General features: G+C 49.3%; 1 protein-coding gene across 1 annotated transcript in view; it reads left to right on the top strand.

The window, feature by feature from the left end:
• Positions 1 to 17,439, top strand: part of LOC150000980 (teneurin-2) — a 612,383-nt gene that overhangs the window by 517,418 nt on the left and 77,526 nt on the right. Inside the window, exon 12 of the mRNA XM_090288551.1 lies at positions 7,037 to 7,183. Coding sequence (XP_090144677.1) covers positions 7,037 to 7,183 — 147 coding nt within the window. The remainder of the gene's footprint in view (positions 1 to 7,036; positions 7,184 to 17,439) is intronic.

Here is a 17,439-nt window from a genome sequence, read left to right on the forward strand (position 1 = left end):
TGCAGTGCAGCCCAAGGACGTGCATTTGTGACAAGTTCCCGGGTGACGTCGCTGCAGTGAGACCCAGGCCCACACTTTTGAGAAGCACTGCTCTGATCTATAGAAGTCGGGGGAACCCTGACCAGTGCGGCTCAATGTTGGGCGTTGTCCTGCAAAGCGAAAGGTCACTGGTTCGATTCCTAGTCAGGGCACACGCCTGGGTTGCGGGCTGGTTCCCGGTTGGGGCACGTGCAAGAGGCAACCGATCGATGTTTCTCTCTCACCTAGATGTTTATCCCCCTGTCTTTCTCCTTCCCACCATTCTTCCTAAAAATAAATAAAAATCTTTTTTTTTAATGAAATAAATAAATAATAAAGAAGTGGGACGGACCCCCGGTGCGTTCTCAGCCAGGGTCAGCGTAGGCCCCAGGTGTGTGTGTGCTTTAGCCGCGTGGTGACAATCTCCCATCAGTAGCTTACTATGTGGAGTAAAGAGAGGGGATGTTCTTGGGCCGGGTGGAGGGTGGAGGCAGGCTCCCCCAAAAGAAAGCCCAGGCTCGTGTTGGACCCCAGTGCTAAAGCGTGATCGTGATTTAGTCTGAGTTCTCAGGGGAATTGATACGGGCTCTCCCTCCCAGACAAGTTACCCGCCATTACTATTCCCTAAACTCTCAGTTTCCTCCCCCATGGTCTTCTATTTAAAAAAAAAAAAAAAAAAAAAAGTATTAATAAGAACTTGAAGCATCAAAACAAAATATAAGGCATGACTTTCTTTCCTCTTTTTCTTCAAATGCGGAAGGATTGCTTTTATTTATTTTTATGTTTTAGTTCATTTTTTTCTGAGGCCAAGGCTAAGCCATCCCCTTGCCTTCTCCCAGGCAGACAGAAATGATGCTGATCAGTGAGAATCCAGGTGCATGCAGGAAACGTGCAGAGTAGACAGCTGGATCCAAATTTATATCGCCTGCGGAGGCTCTGCCGTGTCGCTGCTGGCTGGTGGGGCGGATTTCTGCTTGCTGAGCAGAAGACCAAGCAGCAGACCACAGAAAGGCTGACTGGCCTCCCCAGCCCTTCTGCCCCAGGATCCTCACTGGCTTCTGTGCAAACCCTGAAAGACATCAGATGCTGTTGCAACAAACGGATACATCTGCCTCTGGATTTTCGGGGTCTTTTCTACCAAAGCAGGGGCAGCTGTTCAAGCTCAGGTTCATGGCTGAGCGTCCGTGCGAACGTGTGCCTGGGAACAGAGGCCCTCCCGTTTTCTGGAGGCCAGAATGCCTCTTTGGCAGCCAGTGTTCTAAAATTAGCTGGAGTGTTCCCCAGAGTATCTTGAAGCACCAGATTAATTTTCTGAGCATTTGTCACTGCTGCTTAGCATAAATGGCCGCTGAACCCCTGATGATCCCTGGTCCCCAACACCTCCGCTGTTTTCAACTCTAAAGGGCTCTGAATGCAGCGGCAGATTCTATTCTAATACATATTTCCAGTGTGTGGCTGCTCCTCATTTCCAATAATGCACAGCTCTCGGAAAAACAGTTGGGGGAGAGAGGGTTCCCTAATTAAGTTAACATGCAAAAAAAGTACAGTTCCGCCCAAGAGAAAAAGCCACCGTTTATTCTACCTTGGTGGTGGGAGCGAGGAGTTCCCAGGGTGTGATGCCATCACACACTGAGAACCCCCCAAAAAAACCTCCTTTTTTAAAAAAAATCTGAAAAAGGATAGGCTCCTGTTCTTTTTTGAATCTGGAGGTGCAGCAAAGAGAAATGGCCTGCATTTCAAACTATGCATGGAAGAAAAGGCCTACCACTAATTATAACATTTGCAATAGCAACAATCATATCCACACAAACGAGTGCTACTACCTATAGAGCATGTGCAAGGTGGCAAGCCCCGTGCTAAAACCTTTGCCTTTGTCATTTCATTTAACCCTCTGGCATCTGACATAGTAGCACCATCCCTGTTAAGTTACTTATTCAATAAACATCTATTGTCTGTTATGTGACAAGTATTTTTCCAGTCACTGAGGATGTCTCAATGAACAAAAGAAACAAAAACCCCAGCCTTAGTACAGGGCACATTCTGTCGGGAGGGACAATAAATAAGACGAATTGGCAAGATGTATAATTTTACGAACGGGAGTAAGGGGTGAATCGACCAGCTCAAGATCACACAGAAAGCAAGAAACAGATCTAGGTGTTAAGCCCAGAATTCTCTAACTCCACACAAGGTTCAAGTTTTCCCTTGATCCAGAAATGTCTCTCGGCAGGGGATTGAATCCAGGACGCAGTGGCTGTCCTCGTGGTTTGTGGCACCAAGCAGGAGCAGCTCGCTTCCCTAGCTTTTCCTCATCATCGACCTGCATCTACACAGCCGGGCTGGTGTTTCCACTTGCGTTTCCCCCATGGTAGGGTGCTGGTCTCTCTGCTTTTCCAAGATGGGCTTGATGTTGAATGTTAAAACACTACTTCTCTTTTCATACCCCTCATCCAACATTAGCCACTATGTCTACCTCTAAATTGTGGAACATTTCTTGATGCTTTTTTAGCAAAGCCTTTTATGGTAATTATAGCTTTCTTCAAGTGCATTTATGCTCCCCTTTTTACTGCGCTGTAGACATTATTTTGCTCATGCCTCATTTTTGCTAGGGCAAAAGCCTGCCTACCTAGTAACTATGTCAATGGAGTAGGGGGAGGTGGGGAGGTTAGTGTTTGAAATTTTACATGTAGGAAAAATCTTGGAAATGATTCCATTTCCACCCTGCCAAAGCCACTGGAGATGCCAATTTCAGTCAGAAGTCATTCATTCATGCATCCATTCCGCCAACTATGCATTGAGTACTGTCAGTCCTAGAGTAAACGGGCCCTGCCCTGACAGTGTACATCATGACAGGAGTGCCCAGGGCAGCTGCTCGGTAGGGTTTCTTACAGCTAAGAAGAAAATGATGCAGGACATGGTGTGGACCGTATGCCTGAGATGAGAGGGCAAGTGAGAGAGGAGACGGTCATCAAGCATGACTCCCCGGTTTCAGTCTTGGATGGGGGGGGGGGGTGGCAATAGAAGTGCCATTCATTGATCAAGGGATCAGCGTGTTGGGGCAAGGGCGGCAAAGAGGTTAAATTCTGTTGAGTTTGAGATGCTTGTGAGGGAACAGATGGAGACGTTGAGGGGCAAGTTGGAGGCCAGGTCTGGAGTTGAACATTCAGGAGCCATCTGAATATAAGGGTGTGTTTGGATGTGTTTGTCATCCCAAATTTCTGCAGCAACTCTAATTTTTGTTCAGCAAACAGCCTGCCTCCCTGGTGACTGTGCTGATGGATTTTCTTTCCTAATGGTTGGAATCGTGTGTGTAGAAAGTCTTGGAAACCGCTCCATTTCCACTGTGCCAAAGGCATGGCAACTGTGACAGAATCAGCCCAAGATATCACCAATGCCCTTGAAAGTTCTCCCTGGGAGGAGGACTTTGACTTTGAAAAGGAGGCCAGCTGAAATAATCTAGCACTTCTGATCGTTTTCCATTCATTCAAGCACCTACTCAGTGCTTAGCCCGAGGCCAGGCCCTGGATCCAACAGCAAACAAGCCAGTCTTCGGTCAGGGCAGGATTTCCCCACCTTCAGCACTAGTGACCTTTGGGACTGGGTCACTCTTTGTTATGGAAACTCTCCTGTGCTTTGTAGAACGTTAAGCATTAGCATCCTCCCCGAATTGTGATAATCCGAAATATCTCCAGGCTTTGCCAAGTGCCCCCTGGGGGGAATGTTGGGGTAGAGGAGGACAAAGTTGACTCCATTGAGAATTACTGGTCTGGGGTCATGATAGAACCTGAAATCTCCAGACAGACCGCCAGCTCTCTAGCTGCACAAAGAACCCCATACCTGTGCCTTAAGGCATTCTGTATCCTAGTCTCAGAGACAGGCACTTCAAGGAGGTCTGCAGTGCTGGCCCAAAATCCACAACTTGGATCCCCAAGTGTGAGCCCATAAGCCCAGTCGAACTCCATTTATAGGATCCTCTCCAGGGAAAAGCCACCATCTGATACCCATTTGCCCTCCAGACTAATTACTTCCTTCGTTTGGTTTTTCCTTAAGCAGAAGCTGGCTTTGCACTTTAAAAACACAGCGCATCACCTACTCCTCCTCCTCCTTCTCCTCTTCCTCCTCCTCCTCCTCCAAAGGCCACCAGCAGAATGAACTTGTGCTGGGGGTAGCTTGGGGTTGCCTAGCAACACCACGCACCTACCAAGGCTGCTTTCTTCCTCTTCGACTAAAAGCAAAGTCCTGTCCATTAATTCCCAGCTGCCCCAGAACTTCTCAGAGATTTGCCAGCTTCCTACTGTTCATGTTTTCATCTTCCTCATATGATGTGGAGAAAACCCGCTCCTGTGGTCTGTTTATCTCACTTCAGTTGGTCGGGAAGGAAAAAAAAATCATGAGAGGAAGAGAAAGGGGAAAAAAGCCTCATTCACTCTAGGAGACTACATATTTTGAGTGCGTATCTCTGACTGGCATGCCAGTGTTCTTTGCCAATTTAAATTTTATGTACTGGACGTGAGTTTCCTACACAATAAGGCTTCTCTTGAGACTTTGGGGATGAGACCTCAAAGTAGCTAAATAACAAGGCACATATTATAGATGGCACGCTGAGCAAATGGAGGTGGGTCTGTCATTTAGTGTATTCTTTGTGATCCTTTCCCCAGAATTCAACGGGTAGACGTTGTAAAGCTGGAGGTGGCTGGAGGTTGGGAATATTCTCTTTTCCTTGAGACCCTGTGAAACGTCCCCTGGTCTTTTCCTATGGAGTTCCATTTTGCTCCTGCAGATACATTTGTCTGTCGTTCCTCTGCACCCGAGGGTGGCTTCCCCTCCCAGCGCCGCCCCAGTATGAACAGAAATATGTCACTGGTTTTCCAGGCAGGGCCACTGTCACGTCCCTGGTATAGTAAGAAATAGCAGTGTGACTCAGGGCTTTGTGAGGGTCGTACAAACACAGGTACTTCATCGGCAGGTAGTGCTGCAAAAGAACAGACTCCCTGGGAACTTGACTTCCCCATGCGGAGCTTCCCTCTGTCTCTTACCCTGCTTTTTCCGGTGCTAACCCAGGCTACAGTGGGAAAGGACAGGAAGGAAGAAGCATTGAGGAGGGAACCTTCTTAAAAGAAGTAAATTTCAATTTAATTTCAGACCCTTCCTTCAGACCTTTCTTCTTAGGAGGAGTCCTTTAAATTCCCACCACCGCCCCACGTCCACTTTGGGTTCATTGTCATTCTCACGTAGGATGCCTGAGAGGAGAGCGAACAAAACGCCAGGTGAAGGCCCCTGGAATGCTTCAGGTTCCAAAGGTTTGGGCTGGAAAGGCTTCAAATCAATTGTGCCCATCATTACAGAGCTCTTCACCGCTCTGCCATGGCCCGTTGCACCCTGAACTTGTGGTTTAAAAAGAGATTTTTTTTTTTTTAAAGAGGGAAAGAGATGGAGGTAGAGATGGCAGCAGATGGAGAGCTAGAAGTAGAAAGATGGAGCTCGATGCTCAGGAACGTTATTTTCTGGGAACAACAGAATTAATGGTCATGTCGGGTAGATAAATGAACTAAGAAAACATACCTAGGTTACATGACTTGGTCAATTTACTAGACGTTATTGCCTTGTCCACTTAAAGCAGGGAAATATTATGGTATGTAAATTATGCCTCAATCAAGCTGCTCAAAGAAAGAAAATTAAAAAAAAAATGTATCTAGGAATTCTTGCCAGCAAGTAGGTTTTGTGAGGGTGGCCACATTTTACCAATTCTGTGGGTCTCTCTACATCTTTAAAGAGGTGATGGAGGCTCTGCTAGGGAGACTTCCTTTCTTTCTCTTGTGTTCTGCCCCCCACCCCCCCTTTCTTCTTCTTTTCTCATTCAGGTGTGTCTGAGGAGGCTCAGGTCGGGAGAGGGGTAGGAGCACTTGTTCTGGGTGCCGGAGCGATCAGGGAAGTAGGTAGGTAGGCCAGCGATTTTCAGCCCGTGTGTCGCAGGCATTTTAAGACATGCCATATCTGATGATTTCATCAGAGGCACGGACCTCCTTTCCCTCAAACTGGCAAATTTAAAAAAAAAGACCACAGCCAATACAACCATAGCCATCCAGTGGGAATGAATCAAAATGATACCTATGGTGGTTTTTCTTTTTTTTTTTTTGTCAGATAAGCAAAAAATATATTTTTTGGTGTGCCGCAGAATTTTAGTAATTAGTTTGTGTGTGCCAGGAGATGAAAAAGGTTGTACAGCACTGGGGTAGGCTGCTGAATGCACACACACACCCCAAAAGAAAAGAAAACCACCGAGGAAGAAGGGATTGACCCCCACTGCCTTGCCCTAGGCACAAGCGCGTCCCTCCCTCTTGTCCCAGCTCACAGCCCTCAGCTGCTCCTCCTCCTCCTCCTCCAGAGCCTTCCAATCCTGCAGTATTTTTACATCGTGACATAAATAGGTTAAGTGATAAGCAGGCAACATTTTAGAGTGCCCCTGAAACTAAATATTACCAAAATATGAAAAGAGCCCAGCAGAGGCATCCAGTTCTTGGCCCTAAGAACCCAGGGATAATCATATATAAATTTTATCTTTAAAATTCTAAAAGACGGAGGGCACTTTGGCTCCAGCCTGGGCTGATAGGGAATTTTCTCTCTTCTGCAGCAGACATTTCTTTAAAAAAGAAAAGAAAAAGATACATATTGTTTTGAGGTAGCATCAGCCCTGACCCAGTGGCTAGAAATAACAGCCTCGCTAGTCCTGCTGTAAGCTCAGAGCTAGTTTAGTGTTCTGGAATGTTCCCTGCATTGGGAAGGTTGCCTGAGACCCCTACCACACAGGTCAGTGTCACTGCGGAGCCCCTGCACCTGGGACCCCTCTTCGTCTTGCAAATGCATGCATCGCCTGCCTCCCCGACTCTCCACGGCAAGCACAGGCCCCACTCTGAGGCTGGCCCAGCGGCTGCCCGTGGCCTCGCTCCCCGTGCATGGCTCCCCCGCTGCTCCAGCGCGGCCTCGCATCCCTCTTTCTCATCCTCTCCATTTCTCCAACCAGATGGCTGCCCCGATCTGTGCAACGGCAATGGGAGATGCACACTGGGTCAGAACAGCTGGCAGTGTGTCTGCCAGACCGGCTGGAGAGGGCCCGGATGCAACGTTGCCATGGAAACCTCCTGCGCTGACAACAAGGATAATGAGGGAGGTGAGCAAGCGTCTTCTAATTCCCAGCCCCTTAAGAGCAGAGCATGGCATATATACTGTCGTCACGGGTCATTTTTTCCTGAAAGCTCTCCCCTATACTATTGTCAAATGTTGTCATAGCATTTCCTCAGAGGCAGATGCAGCGTCCTTGGGCCCACAGGAGCTCCTGGAGGCATGGGCTGGAGGCATTGGGGTTTGAGGGAGCTTTGGATTCTCAAGTACATGTTGTACAAAAAGGTGGCGGGGACCCGGCTCTGCCTCAGGGGGACCCTTCCTGCCAGACCCTTCAGGGCTGGGATAACACTGCGTGCCTCCCACTGTGCTGAGATGTCATTAAGCCAGGCACACTTTATCCAGTACTTGGGGATGTTGCTTTGCAGATGAGGAAACCGAGGTCTGGAGAGAGGTCAAGTATCTTTTTGATGATAACTCAGTAACCAATAGTAAAATGGGGACCAAACCCAGCTCTGACTCCAGAGTCAATGTTCTAACCAGCGGTCGGCAAACTACAGCCTGCAGGTCAAAGCCAGCCCACAGCCTGCTTTTGTGGGGCCTGTGAGCTAAAGAGGGTTTTTACATGTTTAATGGTTGGGAGGAGAACTCTAAAGAAGAAGAAGGTTTCATAATACATGAAGGCTATGTGGAAATTAAATTTCAGTGTCCATACACAAAATTTTGTTGGAACAAAGCCATGCCTCTTCACATACGTGTTGATCATGGCTCCTTGCACCCTGGAAGACAGTGTTTAGTAGCTGGGCCGAGACTACATGGCCCACAAAGCCTGAGATACCTTTCTCTCTGACCATTTACAGGGAACGTTTGCCGACCCCTATTTTAACCTCTGGGCTGAATTTTCCTGTTATTCCCTGATGGAGCGTGAAGATTCTGGCAGGAAATGGGATTGTGGTAGCATTTGGGCAGCCTGATTTCCTAAGAATACCATACCACCTCCCGCAAACATTAGTACAAGGGTGGGATCCACCCCTACCCAAACTGTTTCAGGGTGTAAGAGGACCCGTGCGTCGATTATTCGATTTAACGAAAGTGTGTCTACTCCCGCTCTGTGCTGACCCTGTACACCGGGGGGGTCAGCCCTGCCCGCAGGGTCCTGAGGGGTCAGCTTCAGTGCCTTCCAGAGCAGGGCTCTGTCCATCGCATGATGGCTGAAAGTGTGGGACATTCTGCTTTGATGTTTCCTCATCCTGTGAATAGACATTGTGCAGTTGTACGCGTGTATAATTTGTAACTAAACAAATGGACCCACGGATAGGAGTGTACCAATCGGAAAAGATTAAGAGACCTGATGTAGCTCACGGAGCTCCCATTCATTCATTCATTTACCTTCCTGCCACAGAGCCAACAGAGAAGACACTTAAATTCTTTTTTTCTTCCCGAGGGTGGGAGTCCCAGTAAGGTTGGCTGTTTTCCCTCTGGCCCCTGGTGATTTCACTGCGCACAACAGTTGCTAACAGATCAGCTCCTTCTTCATCCGGAAAGAAACGCTGTCCTGGCTTTCTTCCCCGTTGTAGGGAGTCAGCAGCTCGACGCCCAGCAAACAGCAGGAATGCTGCACTTGGGCTTGAGGGGTGGGGGAGGGCAGCGCCCAGCCTCCCCAAGAAGCCTTGTGCAGCCTGCATCGCTCTACCAGCCCTGCCCTTGATCCAGGCTCCCAGCGGGAGACAACTGAATTCCCACGGCCCTAGGACAGGAGGCGCAGTGTGTGCTTCCAGACCACCCAGCGGGCTCAGGTCAGGGTCCCTCCGGGGTGCGGGCAGAGGCAGAACATCAGAAAGGCAGGGCACAAAAGCCAATGAGGCGGTGATTATGCTTAAAGACAATAATGGCCTTGTTATGGGAACTATTAAAGGGAACCTCCCAAGGAAGTAATTAACTACCAGGAAAAAAAAAAAAAAAGGCTCTGCACCATGTTTATAAAAAGAAACTCCCAGTTAATTCAGAGTTGCTTATGTCAGGTGAGATGTAGACGCGGATTCTGTCTCACCTGGCATAAGCAATTCACAATTAACTGAGTTCTTTTGGGGGGGAGGAGATTCCTCTGTGCAGAGTATCCTTTTTATGGCTAATTACTTCCCTAGGAGGTGTGCTAAGCACTTTGCTGCTTATTGATAAATATTAAAGTTACTCCTCATCTACTCCAGATCCAATCCTGCAGCCCACTAATTGTATCGCTTGTTTTATTTGTTTGTTTGGGGTGGGGGGGTGGGAGCTCTGCCCCAGGCTCTGTCCTGCTTTGGGAGTTCTCAGGAAGGGCTCTGCCAATGTTTCAACCTGGCGGTGGGTCAGAGCAGCACCAGGCAGCGGCAGCGGCAGGGAGCGCGGGCCGTATAAACCTCACGAATAGGCAAAATAATAGAGCTCTCTTCCAAAGCGAACTGGGAGAGACAAATCATTTTTCAATCTAGAAACATTCTACGTTTAAAAAAATAAAAAGGTCCCAATTTAAAGGGATAGATAGAGATACAAATACAAATGTAGATATTGAGGCCCTGAACAGGCTTTTCCCACCTGGGTTCCTCTGGGAGAGAATTGAGCCCTGGTAGTTCTGAAACTTCCGCTTCTAGCAGAACCACCTAGATGGCTCGGTTAAACACAGATTGCTAAGCCCCTTCCCCAGAGTTTCTTATTCCACAGATCTGCAGTAGGATGCAAGAATTTGAATGACTAGTAAATTTCCAGGCAATGCCCATGCAAGTTCTTTCTGAGACCCCCTTCCTAAGATGAGTACTATATGGAATGAATTAATACCCCTACCCCCCGTACCCCTGCCCCCCATGTATCTAGAAGGATACTAACTATGTACCTTCCTCGGACGACTTGGGAAAAGTTTTGCTCGAACCTTTTCTGTCGTCCATGGTGCTAAGATGAGAAACGCTGTTGGAAAAAGCTGCCTTGGAATTTCCCACAGAACCAGTTTATGCCGCTTCCCTACCTTCTCACTCCAGTCACTTCCGAAGTCTCAGCACCGCCCCCCACCCCCCAGCCACGTGACCACGACCTTAACCTTGGGAAGCTGCTTCGGAAGGGACAGGTTTACCTGCCATGGCCCCTAAAAAAAAAGGAGAAACAGTTCAGACAGACCTGCCAGCGAGCAGACTGTCACTTTAACAGTGAGAGATCTTCCCGTGAACTGCTCACCCCAATTTGAAAAAGAGGAGACTCAAAGAAATATTTTTGCTTCCAGAAGACAAATACCAGCTCATTAAAGTCTGAGAATGCACACAACATGTGCATCAAGTGACAGGCGAATAATATTTAATTATCACCACCAAGACAGAGGTGTGAGATTTAGTTCATCACGGCCGCGGGCAGGAGGAAGGGTGTAGATTTCCTCTAAAAGTGGGAGCTGCGAGGGGGGAGGTGTTGGTAGACCGTCTGGCCTGGAGAGACAGTCCTTACTCCTTCCCTGTACCCCTTTACCACCCTGAACTTAGAGTCAGGAGCCCCAGCCCTCTTTCTCTAAGAAACCCGATTGCTATCATTTCAAGGAAGTCTGGGAATCCTATCAGCACCCATGGAATCCTATCAGATGCCCCTGCCAGTCTGTGGGTGGAGGCCTGGAGGTCAAGGGGGACAGGAGAGAGCCCTTCCTAAACGGAGCTTGTCCACAAGTCCCCATGGCTTCTCGTCCCTTCTTACCACACCAGGATCTGCCTGCGTCCTCTGTTCCGCTCCATCGCGGCCCTGAAATTAGACCTTCCCTCCCTTGTCCCGTCACTTCCTTGGTTTCCGAATCGCTGACACTGTGATTCATGTGGCGAAGAGCCTGTGATCAGGAGTCAGTGTTTGGGTCCCACTTCTGCAAATCCCTTTGCGCCTCTAAGTCTCAGCGTTCTTGTCTGTAAAATAGGCTTGATGACGCCACCTCCGCTGGGTGGGTGTGACGTCGCAGCGAGAAAATGCACACAGTGCGTTGTGCAAGGTGCCTGGCTCCTAGGATGCCCCCGCACGTGGGCCGCTGCTAGCTTTAATGGTATTCGTGTTAATGTTATTTTCTAGAACAGATGCAGACTCCACATAGATGGAGCCCAGCCCACAGTTTTCCCACAGGACATACGCACTGAGGTGGTTTCTCACCGGTGCTCATCCAACGTCAGTGCTGCAAAACCTCACCGCACAGCTTGTTTCAAATTTAGGTTTCCAGGCCCTTCCCTTTCAGGTTCTAATTTGTTAAGTCAGACATGGGATCCAGGAATCTGCATTTTGACCAGGTGCCTCGGAGAATTAGAAGGCAAGTGGTCTGCAGACCACATTGTGAGGAAACCTTGTTTAGATAATGGTTTCTGCCCTGGCTGCTGTGGCTCACTTGGTTGAGGCATCGTCCTGTAAACTGAAAGGGTGTGGGTTCGATTCCCAGTCTGGGCACATGCCTGGGTTGTGGGCCAGGTCCCTGGTTGAGAGGCAACTGATCAATGTTTCTCTACCACATCAATGTTTCTCTTCCTTTCTTTCTCCCTCTCTTCCCCTCTCTAAAAATAAATTTTTAAAGTATTTTTTTTAATCAATAAACATGTCCTCAGGTGAGAACGAAAAATAAAAATAAAAACTATGATTTCCCCTGAATGGGCTGACCCCCCCCCCCCCAATATCATAGTATCTACCCTCAACTGCCTAGCCCTCAAGTTCCCAGAACTCAGAGCGAAGAGAGAAGAAAGGAATTTTATTTCAAGTGGCAGTAGAATAATTGAAAAAACTAGGAACCTGTTTTCATGTTTACTTCCTAAGTGAATAACTTCAGTATATTTTAAAAGTGCTCTGTATTCCTACTGGGAGAGGTGACTGATGTTTGTTTCCAAATGTAAAAAGCCTTTCACTCTATGTCATTAGGTGGGAATCCATCTACCCATCCATCCATCCATCCATCCATTCATCCATCAATGCATTAGCTCTTCATTCATGGTTTAGCGAACATGTGTTGAGAGTTTACGAAGTGTTAGATCTTGGAAATAGGCCTTTGGAAATACTAAGACACATAGGACATGTGTCTGCAAAGAGCTCACATGATCTAAAAAGATGAGACATATAAAAATAATATTATTATTACTAGAACCCTGGGTGTGAGGCATGATGGGAGTGAAGCCTTAGTTCAGAAACGAGCGTCATGAGTTGGGGGATGTTGGCCGCAGGACAGGAGAGAAAGCCCATCATGATGTCGAACCCAGACTCTTAGGTCTGTCTCCCTGGAGGGCCCTCCAAACCACAGATCTGTGTCATCAGTAACCCCTGGTGAGGACGCTTCTGTCCACCAGCAGCTTCTACGTTTCTCTCCCTAAATTAAGGACTCCTCGCAGGCTGCCCTCCAGAACAGCATTTCCCAGCCCGCTTCCATCTGCGAGGCTTGGTTCCCTGTTTTGCTCCAAAGGCAGCTGCCTTCGGTTCAACGATGCGGATGCTGGCCTGAGCTCTGGGCACACCAGCCAGGTCTAAATGAGGAGAAATAACACTGGAGCCTGTCCAGAGCATTTGGAACAGACGCAACCCCCCCCTCGCCCACTGGCTCCTTCCTCCTCACCCCCACCTCCATTCCAAAACCATCCAAATCAGTTTGACATGATTCAGGGATGCTATTCTGGCATTTATTTCCATTGTTAATTAATAACTCACCTTGTCTGTGCATTGCGCAGAACCAAGTTTGGGACTTCAGAGACTCTGGAAGAGTTATGGTTCTCAAGTCCAAATAGTCTCGTTTCTTCCTCCAATGAGAGATGAAGCTTGGTGGACCCATTGTAAATGCCTTGATTAATGTGTGCTAATCATGTTGATGAATTGGTTGGGTGGGGGACAGCTTGAAAGAACAACATTGGTCTATTAATTGAGTTGGATTGAGGATTCCCCCTACAGTCCAAAGACCTTGTGGCAAATGTAGCTGGAGTCATAAACAGAGTCCCCGATTAGCTCCCAAAGAGGAAAGCAATTTACCTCACGCTTCGGAAAGAACTTGGCCTTGAGGCCAGTACCAGCTGGCCAGGTGCTGGTCTCTCTTCTTTGAGAGGGAAGCAGAACGAGCCTAGTAGACCACACGGTAACAGGCACAGAAAGTTTTCTGGGTCCTTCCGTTGAAAGCAGATCTTTGACTTTCTGGCATATTTAAGTAGAGAACCTTCTGTTTAGAAAACTAAGGGCTGAAGTTCAGTTTTCTTTTATTCTATTGAGGCTTAAGAAGATAAAATCCATTTTTCTTTGCATATAAAAACTATAACCAGTAATATTTTTGAGGGCATACATGCACTGAGCACTGTACTGAGCTAGTACACACCTGGGTAATGGGACCAGGCAGCCAATGGGATTCTCTGTTGTGCTCTCTACCAGGGCCAATGCTGCTCTCCAGGGGACATTGGCAATGACTTGAGATATTTTATGAGTCACTATAGAAAGGTTGGGAGGAGGTACTACTGGCATCTAGTAGGCAGAGGTCCAGGAGGCTGCTAAATATCTTACATGTACGGGGCAGCTCCCACAACAAAGAATGATCCAGCCCAAAATGTCAGTCATGCCAAGGTTGAGAAATCTGGGGCAGACATTAACATCCTCCGGGAACACAGGGGAGGGGTCCAGATGGTCCCAGAACAGAGTATGTCCTCTGACTTGATGTCAAAGGGCATGAGGTCAAAGGCCTGATGCACATGGAGCACTTAGGAGAGGCCAAGCCTGTGCCAAGAAGCTATCCACGTTACTCAAGTAAATCATGACAGCAGCCCACAAGAGCCCTAAGAGCCTCTTTTATCCTTTACACAGAAGCAGGAACTAAGGTCTGGAGGGGTGAAGTGGCTTACTCAGGTCCCACGGCTAAAACATAGCCATGGCAGGGGTCAAAACCCAGGTCAAGAGCCCCGTTGGTGGGCATTTCACAGGACCTGAGTGTCAAGTCCTGGAATCGGAGCAAGGCAGGCCAGAGCGCTCAACACCCTCTCAGCCCCTCAGAAGCGCGGAGTCGGCAGCATTTGGAAAAATAGCAGTGGCGTTAGCTTTTTTCCCCAGTTCTGGGGAGTGCGTTTTTGCCACAAAGTGCTTATGCACTGGAATGCCTGGCGGGGCTGCAGGAGCAGTGGGACCTGAAATTGCCAGGCGTTGTCCGAAGTTCAGCGGGAGCAGCTGCCCCAGGCCCGCGCTCAAAATTTCCTATGATTTTCCATCTTCTCAGCCCACAGCTCCGGGGGATTGGAGAGGGGCCAGCACTGTGTGGCCAAACGCAAATCCAAAGAAAACCGCCAGGTGTCCCCCAAAGCTCTGTGCCCTGTGCTTGCCTCTCCCCCTCAACTCCCAACGAAGACCAAACTTTTCCAAGGGAACTCCCTCCCTTTTCCAATCCTCAAGATCTGTCAGCATTGATCTGCCCCTCCCACCCCGTTACCATTTTCAGGAGCTCAGCCACCACACGCCCTGAGGGACACGAGCCCTTCCTCTTGTGGGATCATGAAGTCCAGGGTGTCAGATGAAGAAAGGCCAAAATAGAGTCCCCAGCAGCTACAAAGCCCAGAGAGGGAAAGTGACTTCTTCAAGGCCAAAGAGCGGATCAGGATCAGGACAGATATGGGCTGGAGGCCTGGTTTGCTGGCTCTAAATCCCATACATTTTCCTCAAGGCCATGATGTCCCCATGGGACCCGGTCACCTCCCAGTGAATGGGTGCCTGGCATCTCTGGTTTGACCTAAGGTCTGTCTCAGACCCAGAACCCAGACAAGGATGTGTTGAAGTACCTGTACCCCTGAGAGGAAGTGCCTTCTTTAAGTGGGCACCCCAGGTGGCCCTCCCTCGCCTCACCCTAGTCCCCGCCCTGCTCAGACCTCTTGTCAGCGACGGTGAGGATGTCCAGCACCTCCGAAACCAGCCACACCCCTGGACAGAACCCTTCCAAGATCATTTATGCCCCCAGCAGATACATGCCAAGCCTCTAGTCTGGTGAATGAACGAGATTCAAACTGTGCCCACAAAGACTCCCTGCTGGGGTGGCGCATGAAACATACATGAAACATACGTGAAACCAGCTGCTGCCTGGCCCTGTTCTAAGGGTCTATGGGAGAAGTAAGGCAAAGGACTGCAGCAGCCCAGAGGAGGGGCTCCAGGCTTCCCGGCAGCTCAAGCTAGAGTTTCTTTGAAAGCTACAGAGGAATTAGATAAGGAAGAAGCGAAGGGCACTGTGGGCTAAGAAAAGGGCAGAGGCGCAGAGGCAAGAGGCAGCGGTGTGTATTTGGGGACCCTCACGAGGTTGACGCCGCTACACCGTGCAGAATGTGGAGCGGGGTGAGGCTGGGGAAGTGGATCTAGACAGACAGGGTTTGGGCACCGTGCTGGGCAGGATGCAGCTCACCCCGAGGATTTGCTTTGCCTGCCTCCGTTAGCACGGTGGGCTCTAAAATTGCAGCCACCCCTCTTCCCTCCGACAGAAGGCTGCTTTCTCCGCTTCAGTTATTCCTAAACACACATGCCCATAGCAGGAAAGAGAGCGTAGCTTTCCTTTGTGCTTCCTCCAAGGCACAGGGCATTCTCTCACTGAGCGGGGAGAAGGGACAGCCTGGCAGTGTGGGAAAGAGGCTTTGGAGCCGGGGAGCTCCAGTTCATGTCCAGGCTCCTCCACTGATAAGCAGATCGCTCGCTCTCAGAGCCTCAGTTTCATCTTCCGTAAAGCGGGGCTCATGATAGGGTGATGCCACACACCTGGTTCTCATGGTCAGTGGGTACCAGAGCCGCCGGCAAGGCGCTCCCAGAGTTTTGGATTCAGTCAGTCTGGTGTGGGGCCCGAGAACATGTATTTCTGACAAGTGCCCAGATGATGCTGACACTGTGAGGACCCCTGACTTGGCACAATCCGTGCCATTTCGAGGGGAGCGCAAGTGATTTCTGCCACGATGACAGCTCTGCGCTGCCTGACGGGGTCAGACAGGCCAAAAGCTCCGTATCCTGAGGCAGCGACAGCTAGATTGGCGTGTGGCCCTGGGGGACATCACTGGGCTCACTGAAGTCCCCACTACAGAGCCGCGGCAATGGAAAGGGGTTCAGAGCTCCAACTCCCTGTGCTCCCCCCTTCACTCTCAAGAGTGGCAAGGACAAAGGGCAGGTGTGGAAGAGCCTGCGGGGAGAGGCCACGGGCTCTTGTCCGTGGTGACACTCTGCTTCTCCGTTCCTCCTCAGGACAGTGCTCCCCTCTGCCAGCCACGCTTCCTGCTGGGCTCTCCGGACTTTGGGCTCAGGTTGACTTCCAGAAATCCTGGCCCTGGTTCTTACTAGCTCTGCTTCCTTGAACAAAGAACCTAACGTACCCAGCCTCTGTTCCCTCATCTGTCAGCTGGGAACAGCAGCACCAGCCTCCTGTTGGGAGGTGTGTCTAGAACATCCATAGCAAGAGCCTCAATGCCCCTTGATTTTGATGATAGCTCTAAGTGTTGGGATCTCCCTCTATAATGGGACTCAGAGACTCTAAAACCACACACTGCGCCCAATCAGAAGCTCATCATAGGCAATTGACATCACCTCAGGCAAATATTCCAAAACGAGAAATCCACCCTCTATTCCTGTTCTCAGCTGCCCCCTTGATCCCACACCCACTGGCTTGGGCATGAGTGCAGTTCTCTTGTTTTTTATAATAAACCAACAATAGCATATCATTTCCACCTATTGGCCAAAGTTTAGTTTGTTTGTTTTTTTAAGATTTTATTTGTTTATTTTGAGAGAAAAAGGAAGGGAGAGAGACAGAGAGGGAGAGAAACATCAGTGTGAGAGAGAAACATCAATCGGTTGCCTCTCATAGGCCCCCAGCTGGGCACCTGGCCCGCCACCCAGGCGTGTAGTACAATGCCCAACCCACTGAGCCACACAGTCAGGGTTGGGAGCAGTTTTCTCTCGGGTCACAAACCAGGGGCCCCCCAGCTGGGTGGATCAGTGACACATTCTGTGTGACCTGCAAAAAGTTATAAATATCTTTGAATTCATTGCTGACCTTTAACAATAGAGGATTCCAGTTAAGCCACAAAGAAGCAGAGGAGCCACCGAGGAGCGTGCCCCTAGTCAGCAGCGACGTCCTGGGTTGGCAGCTCGGTCCTCCTGATTCCATAGAAATGTCCTGCCCCTCCTCCTCTCAGACCAGTTTTCTGAAAGTAGTCGTATGTCAGGTTCACCAGAGATTCCAAAAGGCGGTCCAGAGGGGCAGGAAGGAAAAGGGGACTCCACGGAGAAGGCGGATGATGGAAAGGGATACCGCAGTCACGGGAGCAAACGTCCCCTGCTCTTTCCTCTGCGATGCTC

The sequence above is a fragment of the Furipterus horrens genome, unplaced genomic scaffold, assembly GCF_987537825.1.
Source record: "Furipterus horrens unplaced genomic scaffold, mFurHor1.1.pri manual_scaffold_10, whole genome shotgun sequence".
In the NCBI taxonomy this organism is placed as follows: domain Eukaryota; kingdom Metazoa; phylum Chordata; class Mammalia; order Chiroptera; family Furipteridae; genus Furipterus; species Furipterus horrens.